Source organism: Rhinolophus ferrumequinum, chromosome 15 (genome assembly GCF_004115265.2).
Source record: "Rhinolophus ferrumequinum isolate MPI-CBG mRhiFer1 chromosome 15, mRhiFer1_v1.p, whole genome shotgun sequence".
Lineage (NCBI taxonomy): Eukaryota > Metazoa > Chordata > Mammalia > Chiroptera > Rhinolophidae > Rhinolophus > Rhinolophus ferrumequinum.
The window spans coordinates 43243761-43263005 of NC_046298.1; the positions used below are offsets into that span (position 1 = coordinate 43243761).

Genomic DNA, 19245 nt, shown 5'->3' on the forward strand with positions numbered 1-19245 from the left:
TATTGTAGGCACTGGGGAGATAACAGTGAACAAAACAGACAACATCCCTGTCTTCATGGGTCTGATGCTCTGGTCTGGGGGAGATGGACGATGAAAAACATAAGCAACAATACAAAATGAGTCTTGAAGTAGAAAAAGGAAGCAGGGAAGGGGGCTCGATAGTGTTGGGAGTGATCTTATTCACTAAGATGGCCAGGGAAGGTTTTTTGAGAAAGTGATAGTTGAGTAAAGGCCCAAAGGAGGTGAGGGAGCAAAGAGTGCCCCAGACTGAGGGAAGAGCAGGTGCAAAGGTCCTGAGGCCGGAGCGGGAGTGTCCAGGATGGTGAGAAGCTACTGGGCAGCTGGAAGGGCTGGGGGTGAGTGAGCAAAGGGGGAGGCATGGGAGGACAGGTATGAGAGGGGGTTAGATCATGGTGAGGACCTTAGCTTTTACTTTGAGTGAGGTGGGAGCCACAGGTGGGTTCTGAGCAGAGGAAGGATATAAGCTGATTTAGCTCTAACAGGTGCCCTCTGGCGGCCAAGTGGGAAACAGTCTGTGAGCAGAGAGCAGGGAGCCCACCCAGTGAGGAGGTGACTGTAGTAAGAATGGTGTGATGGCTACTGGACCAGAGTGGAGGCTTTGGGATCAGATTAAAGGTGGAGCCGATGGGATTGGCTGGGGCATTGGGTGTGGGTGTAAGGAAAAGAGAGGAGTATAGGGAGCTCCAGGTTTTGGCCTGAGATATTAGGTCGGTGCAAAAGGAATTGTGGTTTTGCAATTTGTAACCTTTTAAACCGCAATGACTTTTGCACCAACCTAATCATAATAAGGACCGAGAGGATGATGATGATGGCAACTCACATTCTGTGCACCTACTATGTGCCTGACCTCGTTAAACCCTATGACTATCCTGATAGGCAGGAGGTAGAGGTGGGAGATGTGGCAGGATTCTGGATTTATTTCGATTTATTTATTTTGAAAGTAGTCTACATAATTTGCTCAGTAGCTATTTGTGGATCCAATGGATAATAGCAATAATAGCAAACACATATAGTGTGTGTCTGGCACTGTTTTCAGCACTTATGTTATTCTATTTAATCCTCACAACATGCTATCATTAGCACCATTTACACATGGGGAAATTGAAGCACAGAAAAGTTAAGCACCTTGCCAAACACAATACTACTGGTAATTATAATAATTTATTAAAGCGGTGGTATAGTGGGCTCTTGGGAGTCAGAAGGACCCCTCTGGGTTCAAATCGCAGCTGAACAGGTGACCTTGGGCAGCTCACGACGTCTCTTGGCTTTTGATGTCCTGCTTTGTAAAGTGGAGATTGGAAGAGTATGGGATGAGTTGGTGAGATAATGCACGTAACAAAGGGAGGCTGAGATGTAGAAAACGCTTTTTAAATGTCTACTCTCTTTCAGGGCTGGGGATACAGTGATAGACAAGCCAGACAGGACCTTAAAGCAGTCATGATAAAACAAATACTCATTCAGTCATCCCGAGAGGCCTACAAGCTTTGAGTCTTATGCTGCCTCCTCTAGGCAGAACCCCCCCAATCGCCTCCCTGTCTCCCCCAAGGTTCATAGGAGGTTATCTTGTCTATTACCTGTGCTGCTTGCGTCAGAGAATTTGCTGCCCTTTGTCTCCCATCGGGCCTGGCTAGGCCCACCTCGGTCTCCCTTATAACTGGGGAATGGAGCCACCAGAGTCCCTTCCTCCACCTGGGACACTCCCATAGTCACCTAGCTTGTCCCCGTGTTTTACTCTGGTCTCTGCTCAAATGTCATCTCCTTGGAGAAGCCTTCCCCAACCATCTCTGTTCCCTCATCCTGCCTTATTTTGCTTCACAGCGCTCCTATTATAGATTCCTTTGTTTAGATGTTTATGATACGTCTCATCTTGGAGACAGTGAGCTCCATGGAGGCAGAGACATGACTCCAGCACAGCTGTACATTTGAATCCCCATTTCACAGATCGAAAAACTAGGAGGAGGCCAGGCACAAAGTAGGTTTTCATGGGTCAAGGACTATTTGTTGAATGAATGCTTGTCTGGCGTCTAAAACGGCAGGGAGAGAGCCACACTGCCCTCTGGTGGCGAATCGGAAACTTGCACACGAAAGTCGACCAACTTGGCTGTCAAATTTCCTACCAGACCTTCATATAGCCTGATACTTGATAATTATGAACTAATGCTAGAGTTTAACTCCATTTTACACGCAAAGTATTTTTACGATAATTTTTTGAACTTTTCAAATTTTATTTTCAAAATTCTTTAAAACGTTGTTTAAATGGAGGCATAACTTACATACTTTTGTAAAACCCACAAATCCCAAGTGAAAAAGTCCATGTAATCAGCACCCCACGGAAGAAACAGAGCCTTACAAGCCCCCCAGAACCTCCCCTCAAACTCCCTTCTAGTCACTTTTCTCCTGGATAATCATGATCCTGAATTATAACAACAGAGATTAGTTTTGCCTGTTCTAGAACTTCATATAAATGGAACTATGCAGTGTGTTCCTTTGTGCCTGTCTGGCTTTTGTCACTCAGCATCATGTTTGCGAGATTCACCCATGTTGTTGTGTGGAGGTAGCGACCGTTCATTTTCATTGCTGTATAGTATTCCGTGGTGTGAGGGCACCACAGAGAGTGAGATGATCTGTTCTAGTGTTGACGGGCCTTCTGGTTGTTTCCACTTTGAGGCTGTATTCGTTTGGTAGGGCTGCTATCACAAAGTAACACAGACTGGGGGGCTTAAAAAACAGAAATGTATTTTCTCCTAATTCTGGAGGCTTGAAAATCCAAGTTCAAGGTGTTGGCAGTGTTGGTTTCCTCTGAGGCCTCTTTCCTTTGCTTGTAGATGGCCGTCTTCTCCCTGTATTCTCATGGGGTTCTCTCTGTGTGCGTGTCTGTGTTCTAATCTCCTCTTCTTATAAGGACACTAGTCATACTGGATTAGGGCCCACCCTACTAACCTCATTTTCACTTAATTTCCCTGTAAAAGGCCTGTGTCCAAATGAAGGCACATTCTGAGGTATGGGGGGTTAGGACTTCGACATGTGAACTTGGGGGGCATACAATCAGCCCATAAGAGGGGCTATTAAGTTAAGGCTGCTGTGGACATTCTGGTACCTGACATGTCGTTCAGTGAACATGCACACGTGTTTCCACTCTCAGAGTGGATTGGCAGCTTCATAGGGTCCGCGCATGTGTGACCAGGAGTAGAACTCATTCTCTGAGGTGATTGGAGCATTCACATCCCCCACCCCCAACAGTAGATGAGCGTTCCGGCTGCTCCACACCCTGGTCAACACTTGATGGTGTTAGTCTCTTTAAATTGAGACATCCTGTTGTTGGTAGACACCAAATACTGTTTGCATGGTTATAATACAGCCTGCAGTTTCCAGGGACTCAATTATTTCTTTCTAGAGAAAATCGTTCAGAAATCAGCCAGGGATTCTGCACCATTTCTGATAATCACGTCCCCACTGCAACCCCACTTCCGGTATCAAAGTCACATCAAAGTGTTTCACTACAGTGTTTTGTGTCAGTCTGCTGTCTCAGCTGCTGTGTTCACACACACACACACACGCATGTACACGCACGCACGCAGCCCTTTCTCAAAATCTCAAATATAACGAAAGGAATTCACACTATTCCACTGGCAATTTTTTGAATTCTCTTATACTCAAACACATTCATTATAAGTAGGTGGAAGCATTTGACCATTTCTTTATGTTTTCCAGTCTAGTTGTACTAATGCATTTTGACATATATTTTACTCTATTATAAATTACTTTCATTTCTCTTTTACGTTACAGTTGGGTTATTATACTGATTTTTTAAAATGATGTGTGCAGGTAGGATGTACTAGCTATGCATTTCATTTCAGGATAGTAAAAGGGGTGTTATGAAAATGATTTTTGTCATACAACGTGTTTGGGAAATTGTGGGGTTAGGACCTGCTGGTCTAATGGGTGGAGGAGACTGTGAAGTCTCTGTGAGGACCAGGTTGCTTTAGTTGTTCAGTATGTATTGAGGGCTACTGTGTGCATGGCACTGTGCTGGGCAGTTCTGGGGACACAGTGGTGACAGAGACAACCCCAGCCCTGCCCCTACAGGGGTTGAGTTTGGGAGGATACAGACTTGTTCCTGGACAGGAAGGACCCTGAATGGGCTGGGCGGGGAAGAGGGCCCCCTACCCTATCCTGGGGTAAAGGAGGGCTTGCTGGAAAAGGTAACATCTAAGATGAGCCTGGAAGACGAGGAGGACCTAACTAGAAGAAGAGGTTGAGAAGAGTGTTCCAAGCAGGAGAAACAGTCCATGCCAAGGCCCAGACAAGACGGAGACTACATTGTCTTCAAGGAACCAAAGATATTGTTGTGTGGCTATAGCGGGGTTTCTCAACCTTGGCTCTGTTGTGGCCTGGGCAGCCCCTTTCTGTCTGAAGGACTCGATTGAGGGCTAGGCACACGGAAGTTGGCGTGTCCCAGGGACTGCGTTCAAACCTGGCTCCGCCACTGTAGTGGGTTGAATTGTGGCCGCCAAGGTATGTCCACCTGGAACCTTAGAATGTGACCTTATTTGGAATAAGGGTCTTTGCAGATGTAGTTAAAGGACCCTAAATCCAGGAACAGGTGTCCTTATAAGAGACAGAAAAGGAGAAGACACAGAGACACGGAGAAGGCCACATGAAGACTGAGGCAGATTGGAGTGATGTGTCTACAAGTCAAGGAATGTGAAGAATTGCTGGCATCCGCTAGAAGCTAGGAGAGAGGCATGGAACGAATCTTAGAATCCTCCAGAAGGAACCAACCCTGCCAACACCTTGATATCAGACTTCAGGACTCCAGGAGAATAAATTTCTGCTGTATTAAGTCACACCGTTTGTGGTAATTTGTTATGGCAGCCCCAGGACATAAATGGGCGGCTTAGCAGCTGTGACACCTTGGGGAGGGGAACCTCACTGAGCCTGTTTTCCCCTCTGTAAAATGGGTCTAAATAGACACTGTGTTTCCCCGAAAATAAGCCCTAGCATGATTTTTCAGGATGACATCCCCTGAACATAAGCCCTCTTGTGTCTTTTGGAGCAAAAATTAGTAAGACCTGGTCTTATTTTCAAGGAAACACGGTACCTTGTAGGCTGTAATGCAAATCAAGAGAGCATTCATTTAACAAAAATGTTGGCGAACATTTATGACGTGTCGCCGGTAGGCAATTAGGGTTATTTGGCCAGGGGTGTTTCAGGGAATAGTAACAGTAACTGTTAATGCACCTACTGTGTGCCAGGCACTATTCCAAGTGCCTCTTGCTGCTATCAAACATGCACATTCGCTTACAGTTCTGGGGGGTCAGGTGTGAAATCAGTTTCACTGGACCAAAATCAAAGTGTGGGCAGGGCCATGTTTCTTCAGGAGACTCTGGGAGAATCGGTTTACTAACCTTTTCAAGCTTCTTTTCCAGCTGGGTTCTTTGCATTCCTCAGCTTTTGGGCCCTTCCTCCATCTTCAGGGCCAGGAGCAGAGCATCTTGCTTCAGTGTCACACAGCCTCTTCCCTGTGAAACCGCCCTCTGCATGCCCCTTATAAGGGCCCTTGTGATTGCATTGGGCTCCCCAGGAGAGTCCAGGATAATCTCCCCATCTCAAGATCCTTAACTTAGTCACATCTGCAAAGACCCCTTTGCCATGTAAAGTGACATTCACAGGTTCTAGGGATCAAGGCGTGGGCATCTTTGGGAGCCATTATTCAGCCTGCCTACTCCCCCATAGCCCAATGGTGGGCACTGTTATTATCATTTTACAGATGAAGACGCTAAGGATCAGAGAAGTTAAGTGAATTCCCCAGGGTCCCACAGCTCAGGTGGCAGAGCTGGGATCTGAACCCAGGCAGCCTGGCTCCAGAGTCCATGATCTTGTCTCTCCTCTCCCAGGTCAGGCAGCCCTCGGTTCAAATTCCAGGTTGGCTGCTGAGTAGCTGGATGTCTTACGGCCAGCGGCATCAGCTCTCTGACTGTGGGTCTTCATCTCTGAAATGAGAGTGAGACGCCTCTCTTGGCTGGCTGGGAGGGGCGAGGAGACCAGGACTGCTTGGAGCCTGGGCCTGTTGCTTTGCTCCAGGCAGATGCCCGGTCAGTGGTAGCTTAGCTGACCTTTGGATTCTTACTGGGCCTCCCGTCCTCATTTATAAAATGGAGATAACGATGACGTTCCCTGTTTCATGGAGAGTTCTGGTGAAAATGCTGAGTGCCCCAAGGACGAATTCTCAGGGTCCGGCTCACTCTTAATCTTATCTTCTGATCCCCAGCAGACATACACAAAAGCACTCTGCTTCAGTTTTTAATCAGACATTTATTTAGGCAGGCAACTCAAACTGTAACAAGACACCACCCTTTGGCCATCAGATTGGCAAGAATCAAAAAGTGATAAAACACCACGTCAGTGAGGCTTTGGGAAAGCATGCACTCCTGTCCTGTCTGGAAGGGTGGAAGTGGGCACAACTTCTCTACATAGCTGTCACCATCAGAGGTGGCTTTACTGTGTGGGACATGAAATGTAAGCCTCTGGGCCCCTCACTGCTATGGCTCTGTCCAACACCCTGGGAGGTGCCCTTTCAGTTTTGTATTCTTTAAAACAATTTTTAAAATTGAGGTAACATTGGTTAATAAGACCATGTAAGTTTCAGGTGTACAATATTATAATTCGCTATCTATATACACTATAGTGTGCTCACCACCAAAAGTCTTGTTTCTACCTGTTACCATATGATTGGCCCCGTTTACCCATTTTGCCTCCCCAACCCTCCTTCCAAACTGGTAACCACCAATCTGTTGTCTTTATCTAATCTGGTACTATTTTATTCTTTTTCTCCAAGAGGGCTTCCTACTGTGTATAAACTTCAGGCCCTACGCAACCTGGGGCCACCACTCTTCATTTTTACTCTGAAGTAACAATGTGAATTAGACTTCGATCCAGCAACTTGTCTTTTTAGAGGTCATAATGGTCTTGTGCCCAGCACTTTCTGTGTTTTCATTCACTGACACACTGAATTCTGCACAACATACCGAGGAGGAAGGTGTCACAACGTCTGTTTTACAAATGAAAAAGCTGAAGTCGGTAAGTGAGCCAGCCCAGGATGCAAACCCACACCTTCTAGCTTCAGAGTTCACAGTACTAATCACGTTATGAATCCTTTTAGAGCCAACTTACAGATCACGTACCCACAAAGCTGTGTGCTTCTAGAAGTTTAATGCAGCATTGTCGGCAATCTCCCCAAATTGGAACAAACTAAATGTCCATGGGGGGGGGTGTGTATGTGTGTGCAAATCATGGCCCATCTCCAGGATAAAAGGTTGTCAACCACCCATTGTTAAAAGATACAGAATTTCAGTGCAGTATATATGCTTTTTGTTTTATACAAAATCAAGAAAATAGTAGTAATAAAGATTCAACAATTTTTTTTTTGAAAGCCTACTGTGTGTGAGGTACCGTTGTAGGCAATGGGAACACAGCAAGATATAAAACAGAAAATGTAGTGCAAGAGACAGATGGTGAATAAGTTAAGTAAGTAAAAGATATTTATACTGGTGGTTTCAAGGAAAGCCCCTATGAGGTGACATTTGAACAAAGAGCTGAAGCAAGTGATGTAGTCAACTTGGCAGGTACTTGGGAATTATGAGTATTAAGTTGTATATGTAGAGGTCTCTGAAAGGCTGTTAGTACTAGCCATATAATGGGCAAGGGACTACCAGATACTCCCACTTTCTATATTTTAAATAACAAAACAAAATTACTGGCAATCGCAGGAAATCTGGTCTGCCGGCTTATAACTGTCATAACCTCTTATAAAGTTATTGCGTAGTATTTATCATCACTTAAAATAACTGGCTTATTATGTCTGAGTTTGATTAATGCACGTAGCCCCCTGGACTCTAGACAAATCCTTTCTGATCTTCTTCCAGGTCCTGTAATACACCAAATTCATTCACCACAGGGCCTTTGCACAGGCTGTGTGTCTCTGCCTGAACAGCCACCTGCTCTCACCCTCAGGCCTCTCCTCCTGCCCCTTACAAAGCATCTCCCACATTTCTGTTTCTAGTTATTTCACATTTACCTGTGTATTCCCTCATGAGGGTAGGGATGGGGTCTGCCACGTTCATCACTTTGACCCTCCCTCTACATCTCCCCCAGCACAAGCCGGGCAGGTCAGACTTCCAGGAGTCATTGTCCAGTGCTTGGCACCTATTTATTGGAACCAGGAAATAAGGGGAGCACGTGGGAGAGAGAGAGAGAGAAACAGACAGACAGACAGAGAGACAGAGAGAGAATGGTGTCTCCTTTCCCTGGAAGGAGGTAATCCAAGCAGAAGGACATGGAACACGTTTGCACAACACCCTTGCTGACCAGTTCGATGCACTTCGGCGTCCACCCGCAGGAGCGCGGCACCTTTAAAGGCTCCCGGAAATGGGCCGGTAGGACCGGAAGTGACCCTCTTTATTTCCCCTCTTCACGTGATGAGGGCGGGAAGTGACGCGCGTGGCCCGGGAGCTGCGGACGTGGAGGCCGACGGACCCGGAGTCGCGGACGCCGCGGGGTCTCCGGGACAGGTGACCGGGAGAGGAGGCCGGGAGTGCGCCCGGAGAGGGCGGTGCCTGACGCCCCACGTGGGGGTAGCGGATGCAGGCGGGGGAGCGACCAGCCCGCGGGGGCGGGGTCAGAGTACTCTGTGGGAGGCGGGGATAGGACGCCCACATGGGAAGCTAGAGGGACGCTGGCGGGGCGAGACGTCGGCTGGTGGGCAGGGCCCGGCACGGCGGGGCCGGAGAATGGGTGGGCAGCTGGGGGCGGGGCCTAAAGTTTGTGCCCCACGCTGGGGGCGGGGCCAAAATGTTGCCCGGAGAGCTAGGGGGCGGGGCCGGGACGCTGGCCGAAACGCTGGGGGCGGGGCCAGAAAGTTTTGCCTGAGCTGGAAGTGGGTTGGCCGGGGAGTCGGGGGCGTATCCAGAGGCTGACGTAAGGCGGGGGCGGGGCCAAAAAGTTACCGGGAGCTGGGGGCCGGTCCAGGGTGCTGGAGGGGAATGCTGGGGTGGAGCCAGAAAGTTTTGTCGGAACCAGAGGCGCAGTCAGAGTGTTGGCCGGGAAGCCGGCTGTGGAGTCAGAACTACGGCCGTTGCTGGGGGTGTCAGGGGCAGGCCCAGATATTGACGCGACGAGGCGGGAGCGGGAGCCAGGGGGCGTGACAAGAAGGTTATCTGGAGGCGGGGCCAGAGTGGTGGCAGGCGAACCGGGGCGGGGCTGGTGTAACACGAGAAGGAGGAGGCGGGTTCCGGTTGTTGCCTGGGGAGTCAGGGGGCGGGGCCAGAGGGTTGGCGGGGAAAGTCGGAAGCAGGGCCAGATCAGTGACGTGAGCGCGTGGGCGGGGCCAGAAAGTTTATCCTGGCGGGGGGGCGGGGCCGTGGCGTTGCCGACCGGGTCGAGACGAGCTTTTCCCTGGAAAGCCACCGGCGGTTCGGCAAGTTTTGTTTGTGTCGGGGCGGGGAGAATATTCACTGGGGAGGTCGGGCCTGGCCTACAAAGCCTCGTCAGTGGGTACTGGGCCTGTTTTCGTGATCTTTGCGGGGTACAGGGAGGCAGCGACACTTTTCTCGGGATGGTGGGGACGAGGCTAGGACATCGCTGAGGTAGACGTGGGTTTAGAATGTGCTTTAAGGGTTCGCGGCAGTCTGTAGGAGTGGGATTCGAGCTTTTTTTGAGTGTGGGGTTCTGAGACGTTTCTGAAACATTTCTGGGATAGAGAGGGATCTAGAATGTTCACAGGGTTGTGAGCGGCACCAGAATGGACACAGGATGGTGGGCCTAGAACTTTCTTGTGCAGGTCGTGGGGAGAGAATGTATCTCAGAATCTCTTGAGATGGAGTCTCAGGTTAAAACTCAGCACAGGGGTGTAGAGGCTGGACTAGAGAACTTCGTTTGGAGGGGAGCAGTGTTAGATGGTTTAGGTGGTGAAGTGGGGCCAGAACTTTCCCAAGGTGGGTGGGAATCTAGTGTTTACGTGGGAAATGGGTGGGTCCAAATGTTCAGAGGGGGCCGACCCTAAATTAAATTTTCCAGGTAAGAAATGGACTAGCATTTCAAGAAGAGGGCATGAGGGCCAGAATTCTTTTGAGGTGCAGGTGTTTTTGTGGATACAGGTGTGAGAGAGAGGAAGTGTGGGAGTGGAAGAAGCATATTGGGGGAGCACTGACCTTAGTCCTTTTGTTCCTTCTGCCCTCAGGAACCCCCAGTGCTGTGTCCAGATTGTGCAGGGAAGGTTTGCTGGGATCTCAGCCCCACCCAGCCAGTGGAATGGTGAGATGGAAAGTGGGGTCTCTGGAATCGGAGCTTTGGAGCAGGGGGCTTGGGAGGAGGGTGCCAGACTCAGACCCTGGGTTGAACGGCACTGGGATGGGTATAGGTCTTACTGTTTCTTCCTCTCAGTCAGCTACGCTGGATCTGAAATCGAAGGAGGAGAAGGATGCTGAGTTGGACAAGAGGATTGAGGCTCTTCGGCGGAAGAATGAGGCCCTCATCCGGCGCTACCAGGTGCCCTAGCCCCGCCCTGGGAGACCCCATCCCCTCTCCTCCCCCGCAGTGAGTTTCCCTCACCTTTCCCTGCCTTAAAACCTTTTCATGGCTCCCCTTCACTCTCAGGATAAAAGCCAAAGGCCTTTGCCTGGCATTCCTTTCTTCATGCCATCATTTCGTCATTCATTCACAAAAGGTCTTTACTGGGTCAGGCCCTGTGCTGAGTGGTGCTGGGGAAACAGCTGAGACTGAGACAGCCCTGGGCCTGCCCTTCCAGGGTTGACAGTCCAGTGGGTGCACAGACCTGACTTTAGTTAGTGATGACCCAAACTGAGCAAGGCTGGGATGGGAGTTCAGGGGTCTTTGGGAGCTCAGAGAGGCCTCTTCCCTCAGCCTGGGGGATATTAGGGAGGGCTTCCTGTAGGAGGGGATTCTGAGACCTGAAAGGTAAGTAGACATTAGTCATTTGAAAAATAGAGTGGAACGTGTTTCCAACAGAGGGAGCAGTTTGTGCAAAAACTTGGAGCTTAAAGTTGGAAGGTCAGTCAGGCGATACCGACCTGGAGAGGTCAGTAGGGGCCAGGCTAAGAGTTTGGATTTTGTCTAGAGTGCACTGGGGAGCCATGGAGGGCGGTTAGCCTGTGAGCAGGAGTAGAACCAAGTCAGAATAGCTTTTTAGGAAGCCCCTGTGGCTGCTGTGTGGTGTGAATAGGAGAAGGCGATACTAGAGACCAGAAACCAAGGAGGAAGCTAAGGCAGGGACCTCAGGGGGACAAGGGGGGTGCCTGGCATGGGAAAGGGCTGTTGTTGAGGGGACTCAGTGACTGATGGGAGGTGGGGAGGTGGAGGGAGGGTCTAGGACGAGGCCCAGGTTCTCTGTCAAAGGTGACAGGATAGGCTGTCCCTGAGATGGGACCTGAGAGGAATAGCTTTCATTATTCATTTCTCATGCATTCATTCATTTAAAAAACAAGCAAAAAAAAAAATATATACTGAGTTTATGTTGTGTTCCAGGCAGTGTTCTAAGCTTGGGGTATGTATCAGTGAACAAGACAGACATATCCCTGTCCTTGAGTGGATTGTGTTGCAGGGGGGAGGCAGACAGTAGGCAAAACACACATAAAGCCAGGTATGAACAGGGGAAGGGGCATGAGAATGGCAAGGGAGCTGGTTTTTATAAGCTGGTCAAGTAAGGCCTCTTTGAGAAGGGGACATCTGAGCAGAGACCTGAAGGAGGTGAGGGACTGAAGGATCTCTGGGGAGAGTGTTCTTGGCAGAGGGAATAGCATGTGCAAAGGCCCTGAGGCAGATCTGAGTCTGGTATTTCCTAGGAACAGTGAGGAGGCCAGAGTGAGCAATGGAAACAGGTGGGAGATGAGTTCAGGTGGTAGGAAGGCCAGATTCTTAGGACCCTGTAGGTTGTGGGGTAGCCTGTGGCTCTTACTCAGAGGTGGGTACCACAGGAGGGTTCTGAGCAGGGGAGCAGCGTGATACAGTTTGGGCGAAGATGCTGAAGTGACCAGTTTTCTAGCGCTCAGGAGAGAGGCCTGAGCTGGGGAAATTTAGGAGAAATTCAGGGGGCTCTGGGAGTCCAGCAGCGCACAGGATTTCTGATACTCGCCTACCTCTGATGTTTGCTCCTAGGAGATTGAAGAGGACCGTAAAAAAGCTGAACTTGAGGGTGTAGCAGTGACAGCTCCCCGGAAGGGCCGCTCGCTGGAGAAGGAGAATGTGGCAATTGAGGTGGTGAGTTCCACACCGAGGTGGGCGATGCCTGAGGACAGGGAAGGGGAGAGAATTGAGACTTGAGAGCCCTCCCAGCTATCCCAGACCTGTGGGTGGCCTCCATCCTGGCAGCTGCCCTTGGACCTGGGCCATCCCAGTCTCCTTGCCCCACTCACTGGACTTTTCTTCCCTTACTCTTTCAGGAGAAGCACCAGGGTCCCTCCCGGAGGTCTCCGGGGACTCCTCGGCTCCCAGGGTCCAGCAGGGGAGGCCGGACTCCCACCCAGCAGGGAGGCCGGGCAGGGATGGGCCGGGCGTCCCGCAGCTGGGATGACAGTCCTGGGGGGCAGCCTCGAGGAGGAGCTGGGGGCCGCGGCCGGAGGGGCCGGGGCAGGGGGTCCCCTCATCTCTCTGGAGCTGGAGATACATCAACAGCTGACCGCAAATCCAAGGTAGGAGCCAGGAAGGGTGGAGACCTCTGCCTGGGGCTCACTGTTGTCATTCCTGTCTTTCTTTGCTTGCAAATGGACTGTTTGACCATTTGTCTATCTTTCTGTGTTTCTTTTTCTTTTCCAGTTTCTCCATCCGGCACTGTCTCTCTCTTCTTCCTGGTCAATACTTGTGTGTACTTCCCCTGTCTTTCTCTCTGTCTCCCCTTTCGTTGATCTCTTGGTGCGTGCTTGCCCGTCTCTTTCTGGCTCTGTCTGTCTCTGGTGGGCTCTCTCTGTCTGGTGGGCTCTGTCCAGTGCATATGCTCTCTCTCTTTCTGTCTGTCTCACTCCTTGGATTTGTTTGTGTGGAGCAGGGATGTTTTTATTGTAACTGCTTCCGTCACCCCGACACGCAGGTTAGCAGGGTGGGAGACCAGCTAGCATAGTGGCTCAGAGCCCGCCATGGACTTGAGGTCGCCCTGGTTCTACTAGTTCTCTGTCCTTGGGCAGCTCACTTCCGCTCTGGGAGCTTCCGGGTTCTCACTCTTAAGTGGGAAGAATACTCAGCTTTAAAGGTTATCATAAACATTCTGCGACATCAGGCACTGAAACCTTGAGAAGCGCTCAATGATCGTAACTTACAGACGTTTACTATTTGTACGTGCTAAGCGGCTGTAAGAAAAAGACCCCACAATACCACGGCTTAAATCAAGGGAAAGCTTATTTCCCTCTTGTATGCCGAGCCCTGGGAATGAAAACATCATCTCTAGCAGCTTGGTCACGTGCTCGTGTATAATTCTGTTACCATGGAAGAAAGGGAGAATGAATTGGGGGTGGGTCACCTAGCCATCTGCCAAATTATTACTATTATTGTCATTATAACTGTGGTGGCTATGGAACGTCGGGGTTCCCAACTCCTCTCAGTGTTTTGCTAGAAAGATTCCCCGCTGAGATTTATTCCAGTGAAAGAATATGAAGCAAAATCAAGCAAAGGGAAAAGGCACATGGGCTGAAGTCTGGAGGAGACTCGGTGTGAGCTTCCAAGAAGCCTCGCCCAATGGGGTCACACAGACTGCACTTAATTCTTCCAGCATTGAGTCGTGGCCACATATGTGAAGGGTCATCTACCGGGATCGCATTAGAGACCTAGTGCCCAGGGTTTTTATCGGGGGCTGGCCACATAGGTCCCCTCTGCCTGGTACATACTCAGAAAACTTGTGGCCCCAGAAGGAAAGCAAGTGGTCAGCATGTACCATCATGGCATAAACGTCGAGGCATGGTGAGCCCCCCTTGTCAGTTACCTGTTGACTAGAACACACTGGGAGCCAAGTTCCAGATGCCAGCTGAGAGCAAGCCTGGAAAGCAGGTCTGTCTGAGAAGAGAGGCTCACGTCTGCCACGTTGATTCTTCTGCACAGAAGAGCTGAGTGCTGCTTCCTGATGCTGGTGTCTCTCTGTCCCCCAGGAGTGGGAGGAGCGGCGCAGGCAGAACATCGAGAAGATGAACGAAGAGATGGAGAAGATTGCGGAATACGAGCGCAACCAGCGGGTCAGTGCCAGGGCGTCCCCTGTGTGGGGCAGAGCCGCCCAGGCCGGTGAGCCTGCCAACTTCCTGCTCCCTGCGCCCACAGGAAGGTGTGCTGGAGCCCAACCCCGTGCGGAACTTCCTAGATGACCCCCGGCGGCGCAGTGGGCCCCTGGAGGAGCCCGAGCGGGACCGCCGGGAAGGCAGCCGCCGGCACGGGCGCAACTGGGGGGGTCCCGACTTTGAGCGGGTGCGCTGCGGCCTCGAGCAGGAGCGGCAGGTGGGTGCTGGCAGCGGGGACACCCTGGGTGTGTGCTGAGCCCCAGGCACAGCTGCGAGAGAGACAGGATAGGGAGAGGCAGCGTCTCTCTCACCACCGCCTGAATTGTTGGCTCTGGTGCCAATACCACACTGCTTCCTTTTGGCCATGTCCTCTGCTTCCTAATGTCGGTAATGTTTACTGGGCACCGGCTGGGCACCAGGCACTGTCGGAGCTGCTGGGGCTTAGGGTTGTAAACAAGGCAAAGCCTCTGCCCTAACGAAGTTTATTCTGGTGGCAGCTAAATAAATGAATATATGATCAGATGTCAGGTAATGCCAAATGTTGTCAAGAAAAATCTAAGAAAGCTGGGTGAGGGGATAGAAGATAGAGAGGGGTGCTCCTTAACAAAGAGATCTAGGATGGCCTCTCTGAGATGGTGCCCCGGGAATAGTCCTGCTTCTAATCTCCGCCTGTCCACTTCTCGTGTGACCTTGAGAACCTGGAGGGCGTGGGGTGGGCTGCGTTGTAGACTAGGGCCCTGACTGCCTGTCTGCTGCTGGGCAGGGCCGCCGGGCCGGCTTGGGTGGTGCCGGTGACATGACACTCTCCATGACGGGCCGGGAGCGGTCGGAGTACTTGCGCTGGAAGCAGGAGAGGGAGAAGATTGACCAGGAGCGGCTGCAGAGACACCGCAAGCCCACTGGCCAGTGGCGGCGGGAGTGGGATGCTGAGAAGACTGATGGCATGTGAGTCTCCTCTTCGCTCACCCCGTTTGGCTCCTTGACCTTGGCCCTGACTTCTAAGTCCTTTGACTTGCTCGAGCTTCTCACCCTGTATGTCAGTTCGCATTCGCTGTGGCAATGCTGTGTAACCACGTCTCAGTGGTGTATAAAAGCATCTCTTGCTTGTGTTCACAGGTCAGCTGGGTTCAGCTAATGCAGGCTGGACTTTCAGCTGTGGGTCTGGCTGGGCTTGGCTTCTCGATGCAGGTTGAACTCAGTTCTGCTCCACGTGTGTTCATTCTGGGGTTCAGGCTGAGGGGAGCAGCTCCCTGGGGAAGCGCTGGTCATAGCATTGGCAGATGGGCAAGAGGGAGAATGGACACACTTCCCCATTCTCATTAGCCAATACACCAGCATCGCCAGGGCAGGAACTATAAAGCTGCCCACTCCAGTGGCTAGTACTGCAGTGGCTCCATGGTTTAAGGCGCGGACGTACATACGCAGGGAGGACAGGAAGAATTGCTAACAGCGATTAGACCTCTGCATTCTCCCTGCATCCCGCTGACCTGTCCCTCACCAACCCAACCTCCTTATCCCCGTGGAATCATTATCCTCAAATCTGACTCTCTCCTCTTTCGGGTCCAGGAAAAATCCAGTTGGTCAGACTTAAAGCGAAGGTATCATTATGTCATTGACAAGAGGACCAACTTCCATACTGAAAGAGCAGATGAACGGCAGTCTTAAGATCAGCAACTGTAGCTTCTACGCCATCCTCTGTCTTTTGCTGCGTTGGAAGATTTCATACCTAGAACTTTTATCGTTAACGTTGGCTACACAGGGAGGACCTTGTCTGTGTGTCTGGGGGTCAGAATACTTATTTTTGGAGGGTGAGCTAAGCTTGTGCAAGCATGAGTATTTTGCACAGATATTGTTGCTGATCTTTCTAAGGTATAGGTAGCTGGGCTTTTGGAGAGATGTTCTCAGGGTTAAAAATGAGAAAGTAATTGTTTTTCTCTTGGTTCCCCAAAACAGCCTGCAACGTTTCATTAATGCATGTGTGCATTGATATTGTCAGCAGATGTTTACTGAGTCCCTCTTATGTGTCAGGTTCTAGATGATGGGGACACAGCAGTGACTAGCACGCTTCTGCCTTTATGGAACTTCGAGTCCAGTGGGAAAGATGGGCCATGACTAGATCTATTTGAGGTTATGAAGAAGAATGAAGCAGAGTGCACGGAGGGATGGAGGCTGTTGTCTTAGACTTAGGTAATACTGTGTCTCCCCGAAAATAAGACCTGGCCAGACCATCAGCTCTAATGCGTCCTCTGGAGCAAAAATTAATATAAGACGGTCTTATGTTACAGTAAAATAAGACCAAGACTTATATTAATATTTGCTCCAAAAGATGCATTAGAGCTGATGGTCCGGCTAGGTCTTATTTTTGGGGAAACCAGGTATATATGTGATAAGATAGGATTATTTTAATACAATTTTTTATTTTTATTTATTTTTATTGGGGGACAGTGTGTTTTTCCAGGGCCCATCAGCTCCAAGTCGTTGTCCTTCAATCTAGTTGTGGAGGGCGCAGCTCAGCTCCAAGTCCAGTTGCCGTTTTCAATCTTAGTTGCAGGGGGCGCAGCCCACCATCCCATGCGGGAATTGAACCGGCAACCTGTTGTTGAGAGCTCGTGCTCTAACCACTGAGCCATCCGGCTGCCCCAAGATACGATTATTTTAAATGGGGGTTTAGGAACGCCTCTGAGCTGAGGCCTGAAGGAGGTGGGGCCACTGAAAGATCTGCAGAAGAGTGTCGCAGCAGCAGCAGGTGCGAGGGCCCTGAGGCAGAAGGTCCCTGTGGTAGGGGAACCTGCTTAGCTGGGGAGGTGAGAGAGAATAATAGGAAGTAAGTCCAGACAGGAAGCTGGGGATCATGTACTTTACAGATTTTTGTCCTAGGGGGTTACTGAGTTTTTTCTTTCTGTATTTGTCAATATGTTAAATTTGTCTCTTGTCCATCACCTGATCCTGTCCCCCTTCTAATCAGTGACCCCCAGTCTGGTTGAACATGTTCTCCTACGATCTTGATTTCTGACCCCGGCCCCCGTCTCTCCCGCTTACCTCTTCCTACCCTCTTGCTCCCACTGTGTACCCAGTTGCCTGCTCATCCCCTTCTCTTTTTCTAGGTTCAAGGATGGCCCGGCTGCTGCCCTTGAACCGTCCCACCATTACGGTGAGTGGGTGTCTTCAGTGGGGTGACGCAGTTCGTTGGGCCAGACATGGGGGGTGGTTTGTGTCATGCTTCCCGTCCCCAACCCCTCCTGGATTCTGTTGCAGATGACCAGGCTTGGGCCCGGCCCCCCAAACCCCCCACTTTCAGGGAGTTTCTGTCCCAGCATAAAGCTGAGGTCAGTCGCAGGAGGAGGAAGAGCAGCCGACCCCAGGCCAAGGCAGCCCCCCATGCCTACAGGTGGGACACCCCTTCCCTGAGTATGTGAACACCCCTAGTGGGGCTGTGTGGCCCTGTCCCCGGTCGTTCTTACTTGTGTATTTGTGGGTCTGTGTGCCTCTCTGGGTACTTGGTCTCTCTGGATCAGGAGCTTGGTTTGGGGGAGTCGGGCCTTGGCCCTCAACTTTGCTTTCATCTGTTCACCCTTCCCCTCCCACCCATCTCCTCTTCTCCCTGTCCCCCCTGCTCCCCCCAATCTCTCTCTCCCTGACACCTGAGGACACATGCCACCATTTCCTTCTGGAAATCCCACAGCCCCTCTCTTCCCTACAAGTGGAGTTTTGTGCTGCTTCTCTGGGAAGGAGCTGGCGGTGGGAAGCGCCTTCCTCCTTTACCCCCAGGTCTCACCCTTCCTCTCTCTCCTCTTCAGTGACCATGATGACCGCTGGGAGACAAAGGAGGCCGTGTCCCCAGCCCCCGAGGCCCCACAGCCCACTCCCCCAGAAGAGACAATCACAAAGGTAGGGTGGCTGTCATCTCTGGACAGGGGCTGTGGACGTGCTCAGGGCACCCACCCTCTCCCCGACTTTCCTTGTGTTCCCCACAGCCGCCTGAGACCCCAGCCCCTGCCCACCGGCCTCCTGAGGATCAGGGGGAGGAGGACGAGGGGGAGGAGGATGAAGGGGAAGACGAGGAGTGGGAAGATGTGAGTGAGGACGAGGAGGAGATTGAGGAGGAAGAGGAGGAGGAGGAGGAGGAGGAGGAGGAAGCAGCAGCCCAAGACCATCAACGCCAAGAGGCAGAGCCCACTGAGAGCCCGAGTAGTGAGCAGGCCAAACAAGAGCCCGCCGGGCCCCAGGAGCCCCTGCCACTTCCCCAGTCTCCTAGCAAGCCTTCCAGCCCCTTCTTGCCCCCTGGGGGCCATCAGCCTGTGTCCGACTGGGGTGAAGAGATGGAGCTGAATTCTCCCCGGACTACCCACCCGGCTGATGCCCTCTCTCCGGGTGAGGCCTGGCCTTTTGAAAATGCATGAAGCTGGCTGCTTGTGTGTGTGCTCGAGGGGTGCATGGGCAGGGGGGAACCTCAGGGGCGGGGCTCTGGGACCCCATGTGCCCCACTGCCCTGGTGGCTAGGGAGGACAGCCCATGCCCCCCTGTGTACTGTCTGCCCCTGTCTCTGGAATGCCCACCCCCAGATCCTGCCCCTGCTCTGGGCCATTCAGAGCCCCCTTCCCAATAAAGAGTTCACGTTGTCAAATGACATTCCCCAGGTGTGTCCTTGAACCCCCTTTCACTCCCCTAGTGCCTTCTCTCAGGGTGGGGGCTGTTTGGAGGGGGAGGTTCTTGACTGGGCCTCCCCCTTCCCCAGGAGGTGACCAGCCAGCTCCTGCCTCGCTGGAGAGTGCGCCCAGCCTCCCAGGAACCCAGAAAGCTGAAGAGGATGGGTCTGAGGCAGTTCCAGGTGGGGGAGCTGATGGGCCCTGGACGTGGCTGCCTGCCTTCCTCTTCTTCCTCTGGGGCTGGGGAGAGGAGGGCTTGGCGAGTGGAGGATGGAGTGGAGCTGTGGCTCCACCTTAGGTGTGTGGGG

General features: G+C 51.5%; 1 protein-coding gene across 1 annotated transcript; it reads left to right on the forward strand.

Moving 5' to 3' along the window:
- The first annotated feature begins 8471 nt into the window (after nucleotides 1–8471).
- On the forward strand, nucleotides 8472–18915 carry CCDC9 (coiled-coil domain containing 9). Its single transcript, XM_033128847.1, has 12 exons — nucleotides 8472–8591; nucleotides 10259–10332; nucleotides 10462–10566; nucleotides 12193–12294; nucleotides 12477–12725; nucleotides 14169–14252; nucleotides 14335–14508; nucleotides 15055–15236; nucleotides 17396–17442; nucleotides 17547–17679; nucleotides 18089–18179; nucleotides 18266–18915. Exons 2-12 carry the CDS (start codon nucleotides 10330–10332, stop codon nucleotides 18689–18691), a joined length of 1596 nt encoding a protein of 531 aa, XP_032984738.1. The 5' UTR covers nucleotides 8472–8591; nucleotides 10259–10329; the 3' UTR covers nucleotides 18692–18915.
- The last annotated feature ends 330 nt before the right edge of the window (nucleotides 18916–19245 follow it).

What these genes read in the sequence shown, in the direction of transcription:
- CCDC9 (XM_033128847.1), top strand. An exon ending in TGAACCGTCCCACCATTACG is followed by an intron (nt 17,443 to 17,546) that starts GTGAGTGGGTGT and finishes ATTCTGTTGCAG; the next exon opens with ATGACCAGGCTTGGGCCCGG. An exon ending in CAGAAGAGACAATCACAAAG is followed by an intron (nt 18,180 to 18,265) that starts GTAGGGTGGCTG and finishes TGTTCCCCACAG; the next exon opens with CCGCCTGAGACCCCAGCCCC.